This window comes from Kogia breviceps, chromosome 15, assembly GCF_026419965.1.
Source record: "Kogia breviceps isolate mKogBre1 chromosome 15, mKogBre1 haplotype 1, whole genome shotgun sequence".
Classification (NCBI taxonomy): Eukaryota; Metazoa; Chordata; class Mammalia; order Artiodactyla; family Physeteridae; genus Kogia; species Kogia breviceps.
Genome location: NC_081324.1, coordinates 71,101,841 through 71,112,757, shown reverse-complemented (window position 1 = coordinate 71,112,757; position 10,917 = coordinate 71,101,841). Strand labels below are relative to the sequence as shown.

The 10,917-nt window shown below is 52.1% G+C and overlaps 1 protein-coding gene across 1 annotated transcript; it reads left to right on the top strand.

Annotated features, from left to right (window-relative positions):
- Positions 1–1,302: 1,302 nt before the first annotated feature.
- On the top strand, positions 1,303–10,119 carry CRYBB2 (crystallin beta B2). Its single transcript, XM_059039541.2, has 5 exons — positions 1,303–1,356; positions 4,030–4,148; positions 6,639–6,771; positions 7,920–8,062; positions 9,951–10,119. The coding sequence occupies exons 1-5, from the start codon at positions 1,303–1,305 to the stop codon at positions 10,117–10,119; spliced, it is 618 nt and encodes a 205-aa protein (XP_058895524.2).
- Positions 10,120–10,917: the final 798 nt, after the last annotated feature.

The following is a 10,917-nucleotide window of genomic DNA, read 5'->3' as shown; positions in this document are numbered from 1 at the left end:
CAGGTGACTCCAAAGGCACTAAAACTGGGTGGAAAGGACCCTAATAATGCCATAATTGCTGCCGTGTACTGAGCACTGAGTGGGTTCCGGGACGGCTGCCTAGTGCTTGAGCTTTTCTGTGTTATATGATTGGATCATCACAGCCTGTTCATAGCTATGACCAGGCATCATCCTGTCCCCATTTTACAGAACAGGAAATCGAGGCACGGAGGGGATGACCTTCCCAGGGCCTTGATGCTGGTAAGCAGCGGAGGAAGCACCTGAGTTGAACCACCTGAGCTGTCTTTAGCCTGAGGACGCTCCTGGGGCTGTAATGTGGGATCTTGGGCACAGTGACAGACCCGGAGGGCTGGTTTCTTAGGAGAGAAGGGCAGGTTTGGCTCCCAAGCTGCTTAGTTGAATGTCCTCTTTTTGGGGAACATCCTGGCCTGGCCTCTGATGTGGAAGGAGCTTTTGGAAGCCGGATCTTATCTCTGGAGAAGGAGACAGGTTTCCCCTCTACACTGGGAAAACACAGGCTGTGTTCTCAGCCCATCCTGTGGGACGGGAGAAGAAACTGACACTCTTCCAGAATTTTCTGATGTTCTTGGCTGCTAAGACGTCCTCCCTGCTGCTGATCACCGTGCCTGAACTTCCATAATACTCACGTCGTTGCTTTCTCGTGGCAGGAGTTCCATGACAGACTTGTGTACTATTTGGGTGGTGGAGGGGAGGATAAGGCCAGTGGTGGAAAGGAGCATTCTGGGTACTGGATGGGCGGTGGGGGCAGGAGTCAAGGAGGAAGTTGGGGGCGAGGGGCGGGGGCCCAGGGGACTTTTGTGAGATGGCAGATTGGGAGCTACAACCCGGACAAGCACAGCCAGTGCGTGGGGTTTGTCTGCCCACGTTACTTTCTTTGAATCAAGAAATTTCTGCATAATATCAACCGATGCGTAAGACATTTATGCATAGTAGCATCAATTATCTGGGGCCAAGTAGGTCCCCACTCACACTCCAGTTTCTCACTTTATTTTTTAGTAGACCTCATTTCTCTGTCCCCCTTCGGAGCCGGCCTGGACACAAAGAAGCGAAGCTCAGGATGGACGTTCAGGCAGCCGCTGGCCGTCCCCACTGCCCTAGGACAACCTGAAATCAGGGAGACAAAAAACAGGACGTGGGGCTGGAGTGATGTGGCCCCGGGACACGCCGCCACCACCACCCCTGTACCCCCCATTGAGGGAACCGAGGGTCCAGAGAGAGGTCCTCACTGCTGCTTCCCCCTTGCCTTGCCTTCCAGGTCATTCCTGCACCGGACAGCCCACCATGGCCTCAGACCACCAGACCCAAGCGGGCAAACCTCAGCCCCTCAACCCCAAGGTGCGTACCACGTGGGAGGAAGGGGTGGCAAGCGCGGTGCCTCTCCCAGACTCGGTTTCCCTCCTGTAAAGTGGGGTTGGTGTCTTCCTTTCTGGGGCTCCCCCTCTCTGGGCCACAGTCTCCCCAGCTTGCACACTGGAGGGGGTGTTGATTCAGAAGGCCCCTCCCCAGCCCACGACTAGCATCCTTCTGGCTTTGGAGACTTAATTTTCTCTGCCTTACCCTTTACCCCATTGCCCAGGGTGGCTCCCCAAAGCCGAGGCAGACCCTCAGTCCAGTCTGAGAGGGGGCTTGTGAATGGGAGGTGGGGTGGGATTCCTGACTCCACACCTGCTGTGTGACCTTGGCCAGTCACTTGACCTCTCTGAGCCTCAGGTCCCTCCTTCAAAACGTGGAGAGCGTTGGACTCATGGCATAAGGTAATTGTGAAGAGGCAAAGAAAACAGGCTCAGCCTAATGCTTGTCCACCTAATGCCAGCCTTCTTTGTTTTTCCCTCGTAAGGTGGGTGGGATCTTATCCCAATGTCAGGGTCCTGTCACACTGAATCTGCCCTCAAACTTCTACCAGCAACAGTCCACCAGGCTGCCCTCCTGTTTCCCTCTGCCCCAGAGGCCCCAGGCATAGATTCCATCCTGGAACTGCCTTTTTGTCTGATTTGGGCCCCCACCCTAGCTCACCCCAATTCTGTCCCTTAAGAGGCTTACTTTCTAGAAGAAAGACAATAAATGAACTAATAAATGTATAACTTCAAGGAGTGAAAAGCGTTGGGAAGAAACACAAGAGTGGGTTCTTTAGGGTCAGGATGGACGAGGAACGTGTTAGCTAAGGTGGTCAGGGAGGGCTTCTCTGAGGAGGTGACGTTGAGCAGAGCCCCCAGTCAAGTGAGGAAGTAGTGAAAATTGGGGAGTGGGGGGTAGGGGAGAGCATTCTTGGCAAAGGGCACAGTGAGTGCAAAGGCCCAGGGGTTGGAGTGAGATGGGTTTGAGCAGCAAGAAGCCAAGTGTGATATGGCTCGGAGCAGCGCTGTCCAGTCGATTTCAAATAGGAGCCACTTATGGACTTTGACGCTTCCCAGTAGCCATGTTAACAAAGTAAAAAGAAACGGGAAATTAATTTTCATATATTGTATTAAGCCCAATATATCCTAATGTACAGTCAGTAGAAAAATTATTAGAGAACTATTTTACATTCTTTTTTTCATGCTGTATCTTCACCATCTGACGTGTATTTGATACCCATAGCACATTTTAATTCAGATTAGTTGCACATGTTCAGTAGACATCTAGCAGTTGCTGAATCGGACAGTGCAGGTTGAAAGGATTAGATAATATGTAAATTTTTAGCGTCCATTTGCTGATACATACAACAACAATAATAGTACCGAGCTCCTGGGCTCTGAGGCCTTTCAAATGCATGGGGAGGCTGACCTGCCTTGCCCTCCTCGCCCCTGCAAGCCCTTGTCTCCCAGGCCAGTGTCATAATCCACTGGCCCCTGACTCCCAGGTTCTTGATTCTTCTCAATAAGCCTGCAGAGTAGGCGTGATTCCGCATTCCTCACGTTGCCCAGCTGGACGCAACAGAGGCGACATAGGCGCCCAGTTCTCCTGACCCATCTGTGGTCTTGTCGGTGATCATAAAGGCTGAACTGAGCCCATGGAATTTGACTCTGAACCTTGCTGGGCCTCCCTCCCCTGGCTTTGTCTGGCTAATCCCCGGCCTGGGAGACACGGGCGTGTTGACGCAGCCAGTGCTGACCACACGGATTGTGCAGCTGCCCCTCCTGGAGGCCCACTTCCCTAAGCCCCGCCCCTCCTCATCCAGAGGCAGTCCCCTGGGGGGAGTGTGGCTGGAAAAACGTCTTCCCCCAAGTTCTGGCTGGAATCCTGAAGGGAGGCAGCTGCCCCCCTCCCCCACCTCTTAGCACGCGGCCTCATTTTGCTGATCTTTACTTTTCCTGATGGGGGTCCTGCCAGCCCTTCCCTGGGCTGCTGAGAGGCAGGTGAGGCAAGGGGAGTGAAGTCCTCTTAAGAAGTATCCAGAGGGGGGGAGGAAAGCCTGCAAAACCTGTGGGGGCTTAAGAAAAGGGCACAGGTATGTGTAGTCTTATGGGTGAAATGGGGGTGAAGGGTGGATATGGCAGCGCTGGTCCAGCTCATATGGGGGCAGGAGAAGCTTAAGCAGCGTGGTCTAGCATCTTACTACTCCTACCCTGGTCCACAGACCAGTGGTACCAAAATGCTGCTCTACAGGAAACAGCATCAGACGAGCCTGGACTGTAATTTCAGCTCTGCCACTTACCCACTTGGGATCCTTAGCATGTCCCTTAATATAATTATGCCTCCCACACCCGGAGCAAACATGGTGTGCTAACCATTACGCTCCTCTGAATCCTTCCAACGACGCCATGATGTAGGTTCTGTCTTTATTTCCCATTTTACAGATGGGGAAACCGAGGCCCAGACAGGTGTAATACTGACTGGCTCAAGGTCTCGCAGCTGGTAACTGGAGCCAAGACTGTCAGACTTTGTATTTGGTTTGTGATTCCCAAGTGTGGAACCCTTCAGCATCCTTCAAAGCTCTCTGAGTCCCCTCCCTACACCCACTCACCCCCACTGCCCTGTTCTCCCACCTCCCCATCATGACAGGGGTCTGACTCTCTCCTCCTGTTGCAGATCATCATCTTTGAGCAGGAAAACTTCCAGGGCCACTCCCATGAGCTCAATGGGCCCTGCCCCAACCTGAAGGAGACCGGCGTGGAGAAGGCAGGCTCTGTCCTGGTGCAGGCTGGACCGTAAGTAGCTGGGGGGCCTCACTTGGTCAGGGGTTGCCAGGGTGAGGCAATCGGGCTGTGGAGTGAGCTGGAGGGGTCCGCTCTCACTGAGCTCCTAGTCTGCGCAGTTAGGGGACCGGGATTTGGGGTCTTGGCAGCCTGTGGAGAGAGCTTGTGGTTTGAGGCCAGATAGAGCTGGGTTTCAAATCCTGGTGCCACCACTTCTGTGCTGTGTGACGTTGGACCGGGAACTTCTGTCTCTGAGCCTCGGTTTTCTCCTCTGTAGGAGGCAGGGAGACAGACACAGTGACTCCCGTGGACCTTTTTAGAGCTGCCAGTCTCTGGCTCTGGGAGTGTCCTCTCTCTCCTGGGAGGTTTAAAGCTGGATGTCCCAGCTCTGCAACCACCGCTGCCTTCCCAGGTCCTGGGGATACTTGGTTTTCGCAGATATGCTGACACATTTGGGGGCCAGCAGGCTTGGGACCCCTGGCCCAACAGAGAGGGGGAGGTGACTGGTCAGGTCTGACTCTGCCGTGCTCAGGTGACATAGTTGAGCACAGCCTGCAGGGGCCTCTCCTTGTGGTTCCCTGACTGTTCCTTCTCTCCAAGAGCCTCCGGAATCAGGGGTGGCCCCCAGTGACCCCCAACCAACAGGTCAGTGAGTCTAGTGTGGGTCCTGGATGACCCGCACCACCCCTCAAGGTTCACCGGGAATTCTGCAGTGTGTGATGTGACCCTAATTGCATCAGAGTCTGCTGGTGTGGAGAACATCGCCAAAGGATGGCGCTGCCCGGCCCCACTTAGCTGATGCGCTCAGAGCATCAGCGGGCCTGAGAGCGTGCCTTCCTGGATGGCTGAAGTTTTGACAACTGAAGCACCACGTCTGATTTTTCAGTTGTCTTTTTTTTTTTTAGTATTTGGATGGAAGAATTTCTCAAATAGACCTTACATTGCTCCTCTGCTTTCTTTTAAAAAATATAACTTTGATATTTTTATTAAGTTTTGTTTATTGTTTAAAATTAAGGAGTGATGGCTTAGTGCAAAAAAGCCATACGACTTGACTCTTACCACTCAGAGTAACCATTAAGATTTTCATATAAACTTATATTTTTCTCTGTATATATTTCATCAACTATATATTAGATATACACTTAATCAAAAGTCAGATCATGCTTTGCATACTGTTTTATAACTCATTTTGAAAACTTTTATCTCAAATTCTCTCCATGTCATTAAGTAGCATTTTGTATCAATGCTTTTCAAAGAGTTTTTTGGAGGTAAATCTGTATCAGGATCACAGAAGGTGGGGAGGCTTTGAAGTGCAGATTCTTGGGTCCCAGCCCTGCCTCACTGAATCAAACTCTTGGACCCGGAGCCCAGGAATCTGCATTTCACAAACGCACCACCTTGTGATATTTCTGCCCAGTTAAGTTTGAGAACCCGTGTCCGACTTCATTGTTTTTCATGCCTTTGTAACATTCCATTACGGGATACGACATAATTTACTCAACCAGGCTGTGCCCATTGGATGTGTAAGTTGTTTTGATTATTTGATATTATAAACAACACCGTGATGAACACCGTTACCCATGCATCTGTGAGCTCTTTGACAACTGTTTCTAAGGACACGTTGCCTAAAGCTGAATTGCCAGATCAAGAGGGCATCCTCCTCTAAAAGCAGCAAGAAACACCGTCTCCCCTTCCGTTCAGGACTTAGATTACTGTTCCAAACAGTTGCCACTGTGCCAGGCTGAACTGTCTGCCTCTGCAATGAACGCCCCAGAATGCCAGGCATCATGAAGTCGGTGCCACCTTTTTCTTATTGTGCCCTTTCCTCTATTAGCCATGCCCCACTGGCAGGGAATCCTTCCCTCTAAGGATTTTCTCTTCTACTGTGGATCTAAGACTCTTAGAGTTTTGTGTAGCATAGGAGTCCAGAGACCACCATCAAGAGCCAAAGAGGAAAGAGACCCAGAGAGAAGGGGTTGGTATGAGCAAGGTACGTGAGCTTTAGATAAAGGGATGTTCTGCAGTCCGTTCTCGGTGGTAAAAGCTGATTGGGCACATTTCTGCCCAACTCCATGTTCACTGATGTCACACTGAGAGCTTGACACTGGCCACGGTGGGAGTATTTACACCATGGAAATTAGCAAGCACTACAAAACAGGATTTGTTTTGTTTTTCAGAGCTGGCTGTTAATTTACCAGCATACCGTTGGCCTTGGGACAGGGGTTCTATACATCTTTGTTTGTTGCTAGGCCATCTTTTAGGCTTCCTCCTTATTTCTTGGTTATGTTCCAGATGACTGAAGCCAGCACCGAGCTGGGTTCTGGATAACTGAGGTGATAACGGCTCTAGGATTTGCCGTGCTTGGATTTAAATGAGGCTGCTACTCATTTTGATGAGCTGGGCAACTGTGAGCTCTGGGACCCAAACGAGGAGCCAGGGTCCCACCTGGAAGCGTGGGAGTGAGCCTGACCTGCCCTCTCTCTCTCTTTGTCTCCACTGCAGCTGGGTGGGCTATGAGCAAGCCAACTGCAAAGGGGAACAGTTTGTGTTTGAGAAGGGTGAGTACCCCCGCTGGGACTCGTGGACCAGCAGTCGGAGGACAGACTCCCTCAGCTCCCTGAGGCCCATCAAAGTGGTAAGCCCCCGACCCTCACTTTCTTCCTCTCTTTGCCCCCTTGGAGCTAGCGGTCTGGGGACCAGGAAGGAGCCTTTACCTCTGGCGTCGTGCCCCTGCTGACTGGCGGGAGACTTCCCTGCTGTGTGACCTCGCATAAGTCACTTCACTTCCCTGAGCCTCAGTTTCCTCACCTGTAAGATGGGGATATTAGTATCTACTGTCCTGAGATACCAGCAGGCTTAGCCTGAGAATCGCCACATCGTATGACTTCAGGGGCTTCGTTCAAGATGCTCCAGGGGTTGCTGTTCACATTCTAGTCTATGTGGATGGTGCTGTCCAGGGCTGTGTGATTTCTGTCACAAAGCAATCGTTCCATAAATGATTGCCACCATAAATATTCAAAGAAATTCTGGGTTTTGGGGTGGAGGAGAAGGCAGTTTAGCTCTTGCTCCCAACTCGTGCCAGTGTAACCTTTCAGAGCTGCTCTGGTCCTGACTACTAGTGTGTGAACACTTCTGGAGGGCAGAGGGCCCAGCGATGCTCAGTTATACTCCCAAACCTCCCCAGCCCAGTCCAGTTCTCTCCAGAACTAGATGGAAAATCGGAGAACATTGGATTTGGCATTCCACAGACCTGGGTTCCTCTGCTGGCTCTGGCACTCCCGGCTGTGTGACCTTGGCCAAGTCACTTTACCTCTCTAAGCCTCAGTTTTTTGATCCACCAAACAGCATAAAAGTAGTTTAAAGGATGAAAGGAGATGACTAAGAAAAATGTCGCAGGAACAGGAGGATGGGAAGATATGTGGAGATGAAGGAAAGCCAAAATATTTCAAGTGTCCACTAGAGGCACGATCAGCCTGTGTGTGTGTGTGTGTGTGTGTGTATCATGGCTGCCATTTATTTTTAAAAAGGGGAGTTGAGGCGTTGGGAGGGAAAATGCCATTTCAGAATCAAATAGTCCCCGAAGTGTAGAATCTGGAATGTCTGTTACGTGAAAATAGCCCACTAGGATCTTAATGAACGAACACTGTTGGATGCCGTTGCCATAGACACTCACGTGGTGGGGGTCTTGGGCCAGAGGGCTGCAGGTGGAGCCTGCTGGTCCCAACTCCAGGGCACCCTGGGCGCTCTCACCCACACTCGCTTTCCCCCACTCCCTGTCCACAGGACAGCCAGGAGCATAAGATCATCCTCTATGAGAACCCCAACTTCACAGGGAAGAAGATGGAGGTGATAGATGATGATGTGCCCAGCTTCCACGCCCACGGCTACCAGGAGAAGGTGTCTTCTGTGCGGGTGCAGAGTGGCACGTGAGTGCACACCCAGCCCTGGCTCGCCCCGCCCCAGGAGCCCAGACCCTGGGCTGCTAAGTCCTGCTCTGTCCTGAACTCTGGGGATCTTGCACGTTCCTGACCTCAGTCTTCTCATTGGAAAATGGGCGTTGAAATCATCAGCCTACACGTGGCTTTCGGCCCCTGAAGTGCCACCCTGATCTGCCTTTTGGGCAACACCCTACCTCTGGAGGAGAGAAACCTTGGCCTTAACCTCAGCCCCAAAGAGCAGGACAGTAAATGGTGGGGAGGCGGGGGGCAGGGTAAGACAGAGGTGGGGAGGCTGTAGGGGAAGCAGAAGCTGGGAATGAGTTGAGTGGTCTTAACAGAGCCGGGAGAGGCAGGAAGTCCAGCCCGTGCTGGCCCTTGACTGCATGAGTTCCTGAGATTGGAAATAGGAGGGATCCTCCTCCACCAAATTAAACTTCGGCACATAAACCTCAACCGTCAGCACTGGGGAATTTCTCAATGTGAAAAATTTGGATTCCACGGGGAGTCTGACCGGTGGGCTTTGGGCAGGGGCGTGCTGGAGCCGGCTTGTACCAGCTTGCAAAAGCTGACTGTTAACTTTTCAGAATTTATGTGGGCTGGTTATTTGATCATTGGTAACTTGAAATGAGCCATCATGAAGTATTTACACCTCAGAAACTGGAAAATGTTACAAATCAAGACTTCCCCCCCAGCCCAAGAGAGCTAGTTTACCAACACATACTGGCTTTCTGGGGCTTGTCAGACTCTTAGAGTGTGCAGAGTTCTGTATTCACGTTCCCCTCCATTTACTCGTTTATTCATTCATTGATTCAATTTGTCGAGTGACGTCATATGCCAGGCACCATGTTAAGTCATCAGTAAGTCAAGGTAGGTTAAACAGACCTGGCCTCTGCCTTGTGTAGCTAGCAGTCTGGTTGGGGACGACTGTTAATAGTTTAGGAATCTGCACGAATCTGGCCTCCTTCCCCGAGGAAGGCACTCTTAAGCTGAGATCTCAAGAAAGTAGGAATTATAGAGGTAAAGAGAAGGAAGGACATCCCAGACAGTGAGAACAGCACGTGCAAAGGTCCTGTGGTGGGAGGAGCCTGGTGAGCCTGATGGGCTCTACAGGGGATGGAGTGGCTGTGCTGCAGAGATAAAGGGGCCCAAGTCTGAGAAGCAGAGCTGGAGGTGTCCACAGGGGCTGGATGGGAGGTCCATGTGGGCCAGGACTGTGTGATGCTTTCTGGGGAGAAGACTGTAATGGTCATCAGGTGCTCAGTGAGTGACCCCTAAATGGTGATGGCTTCAAAGGGTGGAAGGATCATGGAGGGCTCCTGGGACCTAGCCTGCTGTCCTTTGGCCTTGCCAGGGGTTGGGTTAAGAGGCCCGTCTTCTTCTAAACTTAAGTGAGCTTGAGATCACCCCTTCCTCTGAACCCAGTGTCAGACCTTCAGTTAAAAGTTGCTTCTGGGGCTTCCCTTGTGGCGCAATGGTTGAGAGTCTGCCTGCTGATGCAGGGGACGCGGGTTCGTGCCCCGGTCCGGGAAGATCCCACATGCCGCGGAGCGGCTGGGCCCGTGAGCCATGGCCACTGAGCCTGTGCGTCCGGAGCCTGTGCTCCGCAACGGGAGAGGCCACAGCAGTGAGAGGCCCGCGTACCGAAAAAAAAAAAAAAAAAAAAGTTGTTTCTGGAGGTAGTGTGCTCCCCATCAAGGGAAGGAAGAAAGCAGAGGCTGGTCCCAAGAAGGGTGGGGGTGTTCCTGCTCAACACCCAGTTAGTGTGAGATGATTGGGAGGTGCTACCCTTCCTAGTGACTAAACAGTTCCTCCCCCCGTCTCTCCATCTGCATCTCCTGTCTCCCCACGTACCCTCTTCCCACCTCTGGCCCTGCAGGTGGGTCGGCTACCAGTACCCCGGCTACCGCGGGCTGCAGTACCTGCTGGAGAAGGGTGATTACAAGGACAGCGGCGACTTTGGGGCCCCCCAGCCCCAGGTGCAGTCCGTGCGCCGCATCCGTGACATGCAGTGGCACCAGCGAGGCACCTTCCACCCCTCCAACTAGTGCCCCCCAGTTCCTCCTTCCCAGGGGCCTGGCCAGCTGCCCAGGATCCCACCAGACATCCTGGCGAGTGAATAAAGTGTGACTTGCAACTTGTCCACAGCAGTGTCTTTTATCCCCCGTGGGAGCTGGGGTGCTGCGTGTAGTGTGTGTGTGTGCGCGTGCACTTGTCTGAAAGAGACACAGAAAGACAAGAGAGCCAGAAAGTGACTGGGTAAGGGGTGGGCAACCTCTTCGAGAATTTTCAGCTCTGCAGCTGCTTAGCTGTGTGACCTTGGGCACATTGTCCAACCTCTCTGAGCCTCCACTTCTTCACCTGACTTATAACCCTCTTTACCCCATGAGTGGCTGTCTTGGCTGACCTCTCAGTCCTTCTTGTGTGGTTGCTGAGCAGTCACTCAAGGGCATGTGATGGATGCTCCAGCCTTTAAAAATGTATCCACTGCCTGCCATTCCCACAGAATTGCCTTATCACCTTGAACCTGGGAGTTTTCTTAGATCTGCCCAGCAGAGCCCCAAACCCTGCAATCCCCACTCCATCCCGGAGAGAGGTCACAATGACCTGTTTGTAGTTTTGTGTGTTCCTTGGTTCCTTTGTTCACAACTTGATTGGTGGTGTCCCTTAGCATAGCAACTGGGGGCTGGGTTCCTGGGTTCCTGGATCCTAATGGCTGTTCTGGAGGCTTGGCCAGTGATGGGGCCTCAGAACCTTAATGCTTCCACTTGGAAAAATAGGAAAAAAAAATAGTGCCTCCCTAACAGGGTTACAGCAAGGACGACATGAGATAGCCCAGGTGTTCT

Coding starts and splice junctions, on each gene's coding strand:
- CRYBB2 (XM_059039541.2), top strand. CDS start 1,303: ATGGCCTCAGACCACCAGACCCAAGCGGGCAAACCTCAGCCCCTCAAC. Junction 4,149..6,638: donor GTCCTGGTGCAGGCTGGACC/GTAAGTAGCTGG, acceptor TCTCCACTGCAG/CTGGGTGGGCTATGAGCAAG. Junction 8,063..9,950: donor GTGCGGGTGCAGAGTGGCAC/GTGAGTGCACAC, acceptor CTGGCCCTGCAG/GTGGGTCGGCTACCAGTACC.